The sequence below is a fragment of the Chelonoidis abingdonii genome, chromosome 1 (genome assembly GCF_003597395.2).
Source record: "Chelonoidis abingdonii isolate Lonesome George chromosome 1, CheloAbing_2.0, whole genome shotgun sequence".
Taxonomy (NCBI): domain Eukaryota; kingdom Metazoa; phylum Chordata; order Testudines; family Testudinidae; genus Chelonoidis; species Chelonoidis abingdonii.
In genome coordinates this window covers 143287304-143300762 of record NC_133769.1, presented here as the reverse complement: position 1 = coordinate 143300762, position 13459 = coordinate 143287304, and the positions used below count along the sequence as shown (strand labels likewise).

The 13459-nt window shown below is 45.7% G+C and overlaps 1 protein-coding gene across 2 annotated transcripts; it reads left to right on the top strand.

The window, feature by feature from the left end:
* Positions 1-316: 316 nt before the first annotated feature.
* Positions 317-11499, top strand: LOC116823829 (C-type lectin domain family 4 member D-like). Of its 2 annotated transcripts, XM_032778692.2 has the most exons (6): positions 317-620; positions 6878-7012; positions 9382-9480; positions 10090-10241; positions 10492-10625; positions 10971-11499. In XM_032778692.2, exons 1-6 carry the CDS (start codon positions 548-550, stop codon positions 11119-11121), a joined length of 744 nt encoding a protein of 247 aa, XP_032634583.1. In that variant the 5' UTR covers positions 317-547; the 3' UTR covers positions 11122-11499. The 2 variants fall into 2 exon arrangements, with proteins under 2 accessions (XP_032634583.1, XP_032634584.1); XM_032778693.2 differs by lacking the exon at positions 6878-7012.
* The last annotated feature ends 1960 nt before the right edge of the window (positions 11500-13459 follow it).

The window sequence follows — 13459 nt, the reverse complement described above, 5'->3', positions numbered from 1 at the left end:
AACACCTGAGGTTGGCAATACTGTCCACTTCTCTAGTGGAGCGTCCTTGTTTGGTGACAGTGGTTCTGAGTGTGTTAAGGTGTGTATCCTGGGTTTTCCCCTCAGAACATATTCTGTGGTATCTGAGCACCTAACTGTAACACAGAACCACTGCAAAAAAAAAGACAGAAAATGAAACCCTACTGGCTGGGAAATGACTGACTGTGTATGTTTATTAGCAGTGGGGGATGCAACTTCTCTCTCAGCCACTAGGTTCCTGTTTTTTGTTTAACATAAACCCATGAGGAGAAAAGCCCAAGCTGATTTTCTGAGTGAAGTGGTCCAAGAGTTGTCTGGGATATATCTCCATCTCCAGCACCTTCCAGCTCATCTTAGGGACTTTCCTCTCCTTGTCTCTCCTCTTCTGACAGGTGGGAGAAGGTGTGGCAGACACTCCAGATGGAAAGGACTCCATGACTGGCCTGTGGCTCGAGGGAATTAAAAGATCAATTCTAAATGCAATAACAATATAAACATATAAAGAAGAGGGGTCGGCAACTATCTCCAAATGGCATCAGAGGTTACTTACGCTGAAGTAAAGTTCAAGAATGCGCCGCTACCACCACCTGCAGAGACCAAAGGTAAACTACAGATTATTTAGGGGAATGGGCTATGGGACTTTCACTTTTGCGGCACTGTTTCCCATCTAGCCCTAGGTTAGGGGCAGAGTCTGGCTCAGGGGAATCAGGAAGTTGCTTGTCAGAGCCTTTGTTCTGTAGGCCACTGGCTGCCATCTGACCCTTAGATAGTGGTGGTATAGATGAGATTTTTGCCAATACCTGGGCAGTGACAAGGGAAATTTATAGCGTACAGGGGATCAAGAAAAAAGTTATAGATCTGACCTTTTTTTTAGGTTGGATATTAGGAAAAACTTTCACTAGAAGGGTGGTGAAGCACTGGAATGGGTTACCTAGGGAGGTGGTGGAATCTCCATCCTTAGAGGTTTTTAAGGCCAGGCTTGACAAAGCCCTGGCTGGGAGGATTTAGTTGGGAATTGGTCCTGCTTTGAGCAGGGGGTTGGACTAGATGACCTCCTAAGGTCCCTTCCAGCCCTGATATTCTATGATTCTATGAAAGAGATACAGGGAGGGAAATCTCCAGAGATGCACTGAGGACATTAGAGATTAGGGCATTTCAGAACTCCGCTTGAATATCCACACAGAGACAAAGGCCTGAGATACAGAGAGGGGGATCTCTAGGGACACATCCGGGGTGTGTGTGGCTGGAACAGCTCAGAGCAAGGTTAAAATGTGAAGGATAATGGATGGGGTCATAACAGCAATAGAATTAGGAGAGCCCACAAGGAGGACATATGGTATTGAAGTCCGTACCCACCAAGATGTTGCTAAAAGATTCAGGGGCCCAGGGAACATTACATTGCCTAGAAGAGGGGCAGCAACAGCAACTAAACATACTGTTGTCAAGCCTTTTCCAGAGTATGGAGAGGACCTGTAGTATCTCAGGGGCAGGCAGGGAGGAGAACCCAGAGCAGAGATTTCATGATGGCTGCCTGTCCTCTGTACCCTCATGAGAGCCAGCACTGACTGCAGGGGCACGTAATCTGCCTGGATTGGGTGCAGAACTGAATTAGGTGAATAACTCAGGGGTTTTTTTGATTCACTGGCAGATCTGAAAAAAAATCAGTTTGGGTCAAACTGAATCCAAACTTTTTTGAAATTTTCAGCAAATTGTAAAAGTTGACAGAAGTCCCTATCAGGTTGAGCTAAAGGTTTTTTTTCTGGGCATTTTTTAAAGGGCTAGGGGCATAAAACAGGTGGAGTTGGTGGTGCCCCCTCCTTCAGCCTAGTTAGGGCACTCACCTGAGAGATGGGAAAGCCAGATTCAATTTCCCGTTCTACAACAGGCATTTGAACCTTGGTTACATCCCCTCATGATTACCCTAACCACTAAGCTGTAGAGTCATTTTCTCAGTCTGGTCTAACGACTGTATTTTTCTCAAAGAGGAAAAGTTTCTGCAGGAGAGATTGAAAGAACTCTACCCCTACAATACATGATAGCCCCATTGTGAGGGCACTCCCCTGGCAAGGGGAAGCCCCAAGTTCAAGTCCGTGTCATAAATACTAGTTAGTTCTTTATACAAACTGGAACAATTTCAACAGGGGTAAGTGAGACACCCATCTCTGACTAGCCAGATGGTTAGGAGAGGGAGGGGCTGGTTTCAACTCCCTGTTCTCAAACAGCAAGTCAGATATGGGTCTTCCATGTCCCAGAGTGAGTGCCCTAACCACTGATCCAAAGGTTATAAGGGGGCACTTCCTCTGCTGGCTGTTCTGTGAAAGGTACCTAAGTCCCCTTCTGAATCTAGCTCCCTGACTACATTATATATATATATATATTAATATATATATATTATTTTATATATTATTATAATTGATTTTAATATATATATATTAAAATAATCAATAATTTTTGTTAGACTGAAACTGCATTTTTTGGTGAATAAACTGTCATCCAAAATTTTTTGCCCAGCTCCAGAGAAGAAAACAAAGGCTGAGTAGAAGAGATGGGCTTGACCAAATCCCTGGAGACTTTAAGTATCTGAGATCTGACACTGAATCCAGTTTTGTGCCTCATGCCTAACTCTGCTGAAAAGTAACTAACATATAATGATCAAAAAGATTGAAAATTGTTATTGCTATTAACAAATGTTGTATATAATGATGCAAATTTACTAGGCACTTTACAAGCATAAGAGATGTTCCCTGCCCCAGTGGCCTTACAGCCTAACTGGCCTGGTCACTGCTCTGAACACTGTATAGATGAAGACAAAACAAACTGCGATGTAAGGAAGAATACTTCAGAAGCAGCAACATGTAGCACGATCATAAAGGAGGAAAAGTTAGGAGGAGTTTCTGGAGGAAGACAGAGGAACCTGATGTGGACTGAAAACAATCCATAAGTCAGGGGTTGCATGGGAGAAAGCACAATGCTGAGTGTGGAAGAAGGACATATAGGGAGCTGTGAGATGACAAGGTTGTGAGGATCAGCAGGAATAGAAGGGGGGTAAAATATAGGGAGGAAATGCAGGCTGGTCCATATTTCTTTGGATACAAAAATTGCTCTGCCCTGTGGGTCTCCATCCCAAGTTGCAAGACCATATGCACAACCCCACAATGTGGCAGGGTTATATAGATGTATTCAGTGCAGTCAAGGACATTTACAAGCTGACTTTTCAGCTCTGCCCTCAGATTTGCCAATCTCAGCTGCCTTGACAGAGACCTGCTTGGGATCCTTCCCTGCCTTCCTCAGGAAATGAGTCACAGAAGCCAAACGCGCATGCACAGTTGAGGTGACTGACTCAGTAACACTGTGCTGTCACTGAGGCTTGGATATACTGTACTCAGATATTCCTCCTGCCCTCACTCGTGCTCCTATTAATGTTCCCCCATGTCCTGTTCAAAAGGCATTTGATGAGTCTGCTCTTGCAGGTGAACACTGGGAGGTTCTAGGGCATGCTCAAACACTGCTGCCAGTTATGTGGGGGTTGCCTAAGGGACCCTGGACTGGCCATAGCTAGTACATTACTTTCAGAGAGCAATAAAAATATCCACCAATGCTGCATGCTGTTGCAGTGTTGTCTCTCATGGAGTCGGGGCCTCTCTAGATGTCTCGGGTGAGTGATTAGAAGATAAGGGGTGTGACTAAAGTGCTGGCTGCTGCTATAGTGCTCATGGATAATTACTTTGGTCATGTTGACCCCATGGTCAGTGAGAACAAAGCTGAACATAGGCTGCCTATGTTCTAGCCACATTCCCAGGATTCTCTGCAGAGTGTCCTGGTGTGTGTAGAGTGGTATAGGGAGGGCCTCCCATGAGCAGGGCTGGTACTAGATAGACAACTGGCAGAGCCACTGGAAGATGGGGAGAAGGAGGCAGCAAATAACTACCCAGCAGCTCCAGTGCAATGCCAACTGCTCCAGGGAACTGTCAAAGACTGATGGGGGTGAGTTTCATGCTGCCTAGCTATCCATGGTGCAGTGGAAGAGAACCCCCAATATCCTCCTTGAGAAGCTTGGAAACTCCTAAATTGGACAATGTGCTGGAGGGGGCTCTCAGGAGCTGGATATTAAAATGTCAGCACCAGAGGGAAGGGAAGATTGGGGTGTTTTTCCTGTCTCTGATGGAGGAGTTTTGCTTCCTTTTTGGCTACTGCCGAGCCAGCCACTCAGATACTGTGATAGATATGAAGGTAGGTAGATCCTGCTAGAGGTGACTTATCCAAAGGGCTCATAAAAATGCAGCGAAACAATCCCTATTTTACCTTTGGAATGGGGCAGAAGGGAGTTGAGTCAGGGATTTAAAAATCTCCCAGAGGATGAGGCCTCCTGATCTCCCCTGCAAAGATCATGCATAGACACAACCACACGCCCCCAGTTAATAAGCACAGTGTAACAGCTAGTGGGAGCTGAGGAGAAAATGTTTTTTGTTTTCCTCAAAAAATGAAAGCAGACACTACCCGTGAACATTTTTGTTTTGTCAAAAACCCAATATTCCATTTAAAAAAAAAAAGTTTCAATGGACAATTTTCAACCAACCTCAGAAACTATCAGTGTACTCACTGTGTATTTTAGAAATGATATATACACTTTCCCAGCAGAGTGCACTATCAAGAGCCTTGCTTCTGACTCTGTTACCCTGTCTGCTGCTGCTACTGGGTGACTTGAGAATTACAAACTGAACAAGGGAGGAAAAAAATGAATCTCTCTAGACCTAAACTTAAACTATTACATCCTCTCAAGGGACCTTCACCAGTTATTAGCACTCCAGCTACTTTACTCTTCTCCTGCAATAAGTGTTGCTGTCCCTAGTCCCCTCCCTTATTCTCCATGCTCCTGTGTTCCTGCAGTGCTCCTTACTGGGACCTGGAGCAGCCAGTCCCTCAGTGAGTGTTTCCCTTTCCTTCCCTCTGTGCATGACCCATTCTCCTTCCTCCTCTGTCACCGCCCTGGTACCCGTGGTGTCCCTCGCGGTAGGGAAGAGATGGGGTTCAGCTGTATTGTATCTAGAAAGGATTCTTTTGTGAGGCAGCTGAACACAGATAGACCATCCTGTGGTTCTCCCTGATTCTCAAGCTCCCAGACTGTCTAATGACCCTGGGCTGCCTAGTGTCCCTAAATTCTGCTCTGGAGCAAGTAGTGGTGCAAGAGGCAGCTGACTACACTAGTTAGCATGACTAGCCTCTCATGTGTCTCCATTGCACTTCTTCCTCACAATCCTCCCCACTCTCCTCATTTCATCTGCTGGTGCACCACCTATCCCACCCCAACCACTGGGTCCAAACACACGTGGAGGAAATAGAAAGTTAGAACAATAAAACATTCTCTGGGGAGTGTGGAATGCTCTGGGAATGCCCTAGAAAAAGCTTCACTTAGATCATATGAGATCAAAATAATACCTAGCTCTTAAACAGCACTTTTTACTTAGACCTTAAAGTGCTACATGAAGTTTGGCAGCTGTGGGCATGCTCTGGTGAGACATGAAGAGCTCCATCAAACACGTAACTCCATAGAATCATAGATTAGGGTTGAAGGAAACCTCAGGAGGTCATCTAGTTCAAAACCCTGCTCCAAGCAGGGCCAACCCCAACTAAATCATCCCAGCCAGGGCTTCGTCAAGCTGGGCCTTAAAGTCCTCTAAGGATGGAGATTCCACCGCCTCCCTAGGTAACCCATTCCAGTGCTTCACCACCCTCCTAGAGAAAGAGTTTTTCCTAATATCCAACCTAGACCTCCCACAATGCAACTTGAGACCATTGCTGCTTGTTCTGTCATCTGCCACCACTGAAAACCGCTGAGCTACATCCTTTTTGGAACCCCACTTCAGGTAGTTGAAGGCTGCTATCAAATCCTCTCCCAATTTTCTCTTCTGCAGACTAAATAAAACCAGTTCCCCCAGCCTCTACTCATAAATCATGTGCCGCAGCCCCCTAATCATTTTTGGTGCCCTCCGCTGGACTCTATCCAATTTGTCCACATCCTTTCTGTAGTGGAGGGCCCAAAACTGGATGCAATACTCACCAGTGCCAAATAGAGGAGAATAATCACTTCCCCTGATCTGCTGGCAATGCTCCTACTTATACAGCCCAAAATGCTGTTAGCCTTCTTGGCAACAAGGGCACACCATTGACTCATATACCACTTCTGGCCCACTATAATTCCCAGGTCTTTTTTCTGCAGAACTGCCACTTAACTAGTAGGTCCCCATCCTGTGGCAATGCATGGGATTCTTCTGTCCTAAGTGCAGGACTCTGCACTTATCCTTGTTGAACCTCATCAGATTTCTTTTAGCCCAATCCTCCAATTTGTCTAGGTCACTCTGGACCCTATCCCTACCCTCCAGTGTATCTAACTCTCCCCCCACCTTAGTGCCATCCATGAACTTGCTCAGGGTGCAATCCATCCCATTATCCAGATCATTAATGAAGATGTTGAACAAAACCAGCCCTAGGACAGACCCCTTAGGCACTCTGCTTGATACTGGCTGCCAAGTAGACATTGAGCCGTTGATCACTACCCATTGAGCCCGACGATCTAGCCAGCTTTCTATCCACCATGCCCCTCAAACACTTAACCTCAGTCCCAAATACCTGTGATTGGAATATTTGCTCACTATAGGGGCTGGAGTTGGGAAGTTTGGCTTGGAATTTGAGCTTCATCAGAGGGGTCTTCACCAAGAGTTCTAATTTGGTCCTGTCACTAAGAACATTTAAACTCTTGACTAAGGGTTGATATTTGGTCTCTGCGTGAAGTTTTTCATTCAGCTGCTCACACCTAGAAGGCAGGGCTAATGTCAGCAGAACTGACTGTTTTGGGGGTCAGGGGGGTCTTTGCCTTTAGCACCTCCAGAGAAGAGCATGCCACAGAGTGCACCCCAGAAACCCACCTGGCGATTCCTGTGGTTGGTCTCAGCACTTTTGCTGTTGCTGTGTGTCTCTCTCCTCATTGCCCTCATTGGTAAGTATATACTGGCTGATTATCCAAGAGGGAGAGGAATTGTTTGAGGAGGATGCCTGAGAGAGGAGATCTGGGAATAGAGGGGATAAAATTAAGCAAAGAGGGAAATATCCTGCTGGACAATCAGGAAACAAATTCCCAGCAGAGGTGTTTGTTAGACTGTGGAACAGTCTCCTCGAAGACAGGGTGGGAGCCCAAACATTTGGGCCTGGAGAAAGCCCTGAAGAATATATTGTTGGGAACAGTCCTTGTTTGGCTGGCAAAGGGGGAAGGGTGAGTGGATGGACAAGATTAGAAATGGGGAGCAAGCAATACGGTCACTTGAGAAAAGTATGTCTGGAATATGAGGGAAGGATTTGGCAGTGGGAGGAGGTGGGTGGTAAATGTCCAGAGGATGAGGGATGTTAACTAGCAATGGTAGGGTGTGAGATGCTCAGAAGGATCAGGGGAAAATATCTGGAGCTGTATCAGGACACCAGTTCTAATCCAACTCTATGTCATGTAGACTGGATGAGTTGAGGAATCAGGGAATGGGGTTGTGAGCCTTTCCCTTCCCTTCTAGAGCATCAGTTCTAATCCAGCTCCAACTTTTGGCATCCAGGTGACCCAAACAGATTGGAGGAGGGATACACAGCCTTTCAGCTCCAGGACACTGGTTCCAATTTGGCTCCAATTCAGGCAGACTGGATGGCTCAGGGGGAATGAGATACAGAGCCTTTTGCATCTGGGGCACCAGTTCCTAGAAGTAATTTCTAATCTCTTATAATTTGTTTGATTTATAATCCAAATAGGTTTAAACATGTCTCGGGCACTTCTCCTCAGTGAGGACATCATCCTCATTACCAGTCCTGCAAGGTGCTCTGCACCATCAGCTCACTGACTTCAGTAGGAATTGGGGGTGCACAGCACATCAGAGGATACGGTCACGTATCTATGGAGAGATCAACTAGTCTATTTTTAAGCTTCAACTTTTGTTTTAAATGGAATGTATCTTTCTGCTCACTGAGACAGCTCGATTAACTCCAACCTACCGAAACATTTGGGCTATAACTAACGATGAGACATTTCTGCTGTAACCTGTAGACTGCTGCTTCTCCATTAGATCACTCAATGCATTTCTTAAGCTACTTCACCTTCCATACGCTCCTTTCAACTAGCATCACTTCAAGAAGTGGAAATCAGGTGTCTAAATACATTAGTAGCCCATATCAGGCTTAGTCATAAAGTTAGCAAAAAAGAGTATCTTATTTGTCAAGAACAAAAACAAATATAATCTAACATGGAATTGAAAGCATTAAAGAAAAAGTTTTATGCACAGAAACCACTCATCTTAGTTTATCTGTGTAAGTCTGTCTTGAGCTTCTTAATTATTTACAAATATACAGGCAGATTGTGCTGTGACCTGTCTGTGTCTGGTGTCACTGCTCAGCTCCAACCCCTGTTGTTGGGTTACTGGGAGGGCTTGTGGAGGAATCTCTCTCCTCCAGAGCCCACCACAATCTACCTATGAGAGAAGCTTCTGAGACACACCAAACTGAGCTCCCTTCAGCCTCTTCAGGTTCCCTCCTCAGGTTCAATGAGTTACCCCAGCTCTCCAGGCAAGTCTAGCCAGACCTTCTGTCTCCCACACACACACCCTCCAACTCATGGTTCCTTTGACAGCCCTGTCACCATTCCCAGACGTCTCTCTCTTGATCCACTCTCCAATATCACCTTGACCAACTCCCAAGAAGCTCCACAAACCCCGGTGATGTCACCAGCCTTGGGAGTTCTTTCACAGGGAAATGTGGGGAAAAGCAAGAGATTTCGCTCTGCTTTAATCTCTCTAACTATAGTCAATTCTAGAGGCAGAGTTGCTTCCCGGCAAATAGGCATTGGTGTGTGGCCTCAGAGTTCTGAAAGAGGCATTTGCCTGAATGCTGTTTCTGACCACACCAGTTTCAGGAGTCCTGTCGATAAATAAGTTACAACAAGAAAATACCCAGACTCCACTGATTTTCTGACACGTGCTACTGTTTGGATGAGGGGTACAAGTATTAATAACCTGTTGCCTAGCCACATTCATCCTAATCTTTCCCCTTTGGGGTCAGACACTCTTCTTGCCATACTGACCAAGATGGGCTGTCTTATTCTAGTCAATCAATATAACTGGTGCCTACCACCAGAAGAGATATGAAGAGAGCTGAGCTGCCCTATTGTCCCAGGGGAGGTGGTTGTTGGCACTTGTGACAATAATGGACGCTTACAAAGGGGCAGTCATATTGGGACTGTCCATGGCCAGGAGATGAAGAAATCAGGTTGCACCCAAGAGGGGGAGAAGGAGGGTATAGTTGGATCCATTCTTTTCTTTTTCCTCTCTTGTTTTACAGTCACTCTACTCAAGGGAACTGGAGGCTGTGAAGAGCACAAGGCCCTGCCCCAGAGTTCTGCAGAGTGGCTTTGTGTCCTGGGGAGAGCTGAGGTGAAAGGTCAGTGACACTGAAAGAGAGAGAGGGAGGGAGGGATTAACCCAGCTCTGGATCAACAGGGGGCCGGAGGGACTGATGTATGGGGGAGAGGATGGGAACAAAATGAAGTCTGTACAGATTGACTGAGTGAGGGCTAAAAGGAGAAATAACGACTTTCTACAAGTCCAGGCAGGATGTGAACAACAACGAGAGGGAGGAGTTAGCTGAGTGTGATCACAGGAGTAAGGGATAAAGGGGAGCAAAAGAAGCTCATTTCAGAATGAGGATGAGGAAACATTCCCTATCTCTAAGAGCCTATTAGACTATTGACAAGGATCCCCAAGGAAAGAAGTTGAACATTAACTGAGTCATTTTGCTTTTTCTAGATGTCAGCTAACACGTTAATCTTCACTGGGTTTATTGACTGCCTGAGCTAACATGTTCTAACAGCACATCTTCTAGCCTAGTCTGGACAAAGTCTCAGAACTGAAGAAGTCAAAGATTGAATGGAATAAACTATAGGGAACAATCTTGCATTGTCTCCAGAGAATAAGAAAGAGGCAGATTAGTAGGGATTTTCCATCTCTCATTATTACGAGTTCTTCTCTTTGACTTTCTCTTCCCTCACAGGGCAAGTCTGGACATGCTGTCCCATGGGCTGGAAGCACTTCCAGTCCAGCTGCTACTACCTCTCTAGAGACATCATGAACTGGGGTGACAGTGAAACAAACTGCACAGGGATGGGCTCCCACTTGGTGGTGATCAACACAGGAACTGAGCAGGTAACTCTCTGGAGATTAGACTCTTTGGGGAGCCGAGCATTCAGATCTTTAGAAGATCCCCTCTGCCTCTGGAATTTGGGGTCTATTGAAGGTGAGCTGGGAATTCAGTCTCCCTATTCATTCAATCTTGGGATTTCCCAGCCATCACCTTCTCTCTCTCGAGCGCACACACGTGTGCTCCAGGGACTCCTGCCTACTACAGTCATCTCAATGACTGAATGTGGGCAATTAATTTGTAATTTTTCTTCAGGATTTCATTTTCAATTGGGCAAAGAGAACTTTTACGTCCTTCTCAGACAGGAGTTACTATATAGGTCTGACAGATCAGGCAGAGGAAGGCCAGTGGCGCTGGGTGGATCAGACTCCATATAATGAGACTGCAGCGTGAGTATCTCCTGTGATGGAGACCAATTACTGTCTCCTTCTTAGTCCCGCAGGTTAACATACAGTGTAATGGACGTGCAAAGGGGTGAGGGTTGCGGGAAGGACAAAGGAGCTCTGGTCATACTGCAGCTACAAGTGCTTCTTGTCTAGTAAAGAGCAAATTTGTTGGGGGAACACGAGCAGATTCTATAAATCCCTTTTAAGGAAACAGTGTAGAGCCTGGTAGGAGAATCTTTTGGGTTAACTAAAGGGTTTAATTTGCCCCCTTCTTTCATCCACACCTGTTAGAAGTTGTTCAACACTTGAAACTTATACCAATATGTATCTCACACATGTTTCTTACAGATTCTGGAGACAAAATGAACCTAGTAATGGCAACATGGAGAACTGTGCTGTCATGCATATAGAGACAAAGGCAAATAGGAAGAATTGGAATGATATTCCGTGTTCCACTGAAGTGCATAGAGTTTGTGAAACTGCTGCAACAAGTTTTTGAGGAAAGAAACCCCATCCAGGATGTGAAGCCAGAAAGAGAGAAGAGAGCCCATCCCTGGCTAGACGCAGCTGAGAAAGATATCTGATTGGAGGGTTTGGTTCAGATGTAAGACTTGTGCTGTAATTATGGAGTGGGAGGTTACTGTGTTCAATGGTTCAAACTCACCCATATGCACAAAAAAATTTTGAAAAAAAAAAGGTAAAATGTTCAGAAGTGGAAAAGAGGTAATTTTCAGCAGAACTCTGTTTATGATGTCACAAAGGTGGACTATGCCAGCACTCAACATTTCTGGAGGACCTGGGTTGCTAAGGGCAGGGCCCAGCGGCTTTGGCCTTGAAAGAGTTGAAGAGAGAGTTACTATTAACGATTAACCCACTCAGTGCTGCTAAAGTTAATAACATCCCTTGTAAATTCATCGCTTCCAGGGTGCTAACGTGTCAGTCCCTGTGGAGGTCAGTGCTGTAAATGGGGAGTGTCTCATCCTGTTGCTGCAGTCCTTGCAACTGCGGTTTCAAATGGGTGTTTCAGTTTTCAGGATAACGATGCATAAACCAAACCCAAACTTCAGAGCTGCTGCTGTTTCATTCTCACTGGGAACAATGGGAAAGGGACACATTTTATAATTGTTACATGAAAAGACCTTTGTGCGACTGCAGGTCAGCAGAATTTAAGCCCAGAAGTAAGATGTCTCTATGCCATAAATCCAGCTGCATCCAGCGTTGTTGTCCTATAACCCAGTTCCAACATAGGCTACGTCTTCACTACCCGCCGTATCAGCGTGTAGCAATCGATAGCTCGGGGACATAATATCGTTGTCTCATCAGACACGAATAATATCGATCCACCGAACGTGCTTATTCAGATTCCAGAACTCACCAACCCAACGGAGTTGCAACGAAGAGTCGACATGGGAGCAGCTGGTCATTTGAAGTCCCGTGCCGTGGAGAACGGTGAGTAATTCGATCTTAGATACTTCGACTTTAGCTATGTTATTCAACGTACAGCTGAAGTTGCGTATCTGAGATCATTTTCCCCCGTAGTGTAGACGCAGCCCACTAGCTCTGTTCTGAGGCTTAACCATGTTCCTGAATCATACTAATGTTTTGGACTACCCAAAGCTTTAGGTCTGGCTAAGGACATAGTTAAGATCCCATTGACATGCAAGGCCAGAACTGTCCTTAAACTGTGTTGGGAGACAACCATGTTGTAAATAGGTCACTCAACATAGCTGTAGTTAATGCAGATGAGACCTCAGAAGTGAACTGAATAGTTATTGTTCCCGATAACTCTTTGTGAAAAAGATGTGGCTGCATGAACAGGCCAGCAGCACAAATCTCTGTAGAGCTGCAGACTGGGACATTTGTGATTCATAATTCATATTAACAATTCTAAATAATTACCTTGGGGGATGTCTTCACTGCAGAGTTTACCTGGGTGTGGGAAGCCAGGTCTGGGACACCAGGTTAGCCAAGCCCAATGTGAGCATATATACTGCTAAGCCACACTCTAGTCATAGCCACATCCACACTGTGCTGCACTAATGCAAGTTAGGTGCTAGGATTTCTGTGGGCATATCCCATGGTTCTTAGCACTACACTAAGCTGCAGTACTCTATCAATGGTTTTGGAGTGCACTGTAGAAGAAGTTGTCTGTCCTTCCCTGGCTCCCGTGAAACAGAGTTCTTAGCTTACCAGCTCAGTAAACTAAAATGCTTCTGACTGCAAGCTCTTCACTGCTGTACGCAGCCTCTGTCCCTCCCGATAGCAAGCTATGGATTCAGCTCATAACAATGATCTGGTCCAGCTGTTGGCATTAACAAAACTTTAATTTGGGGAACAGGAGATGAATGCAGGGCATGAGACATGGTAGAGGGCATGTCAGCAGTGGCTCATCACCCTGAGAAAGTGGCTTGATGAGGAGATCATGCAGGCGGTGTGCCTGCACAGTGGAGTGAAGATAGCTGATGCAGGTTTTAATAGCTGTGGCATCAAGCACAGAGTGGTAGGACTACATGGTCATGCAAACCTGGGATGCACAGCAGGGGTTCCAGAACTTTCAGTCGAGGAAGGCCATTTTCCTGGAACTGTGTGGGGAGCTTGCCCTAACATTTCAGTACCTGGACAAGCAGATGAGAGAGGACTTTATGGGTGCAAAAGCAGACTGCTATTACTACTTGGATATCCCAGAGGGCTACAGTTTGGTGACTAATCAATCCATTTGGTATTAGCAAGACAACTGTTGGTGCTGTGGTGCGGGAGGTTTGTGTGGTTTAGCTATGGGTGGTGATGGCTGCTAATGTCCCCAAAACAAGACTTAACTTTAAGAGAATGGGTTCCGT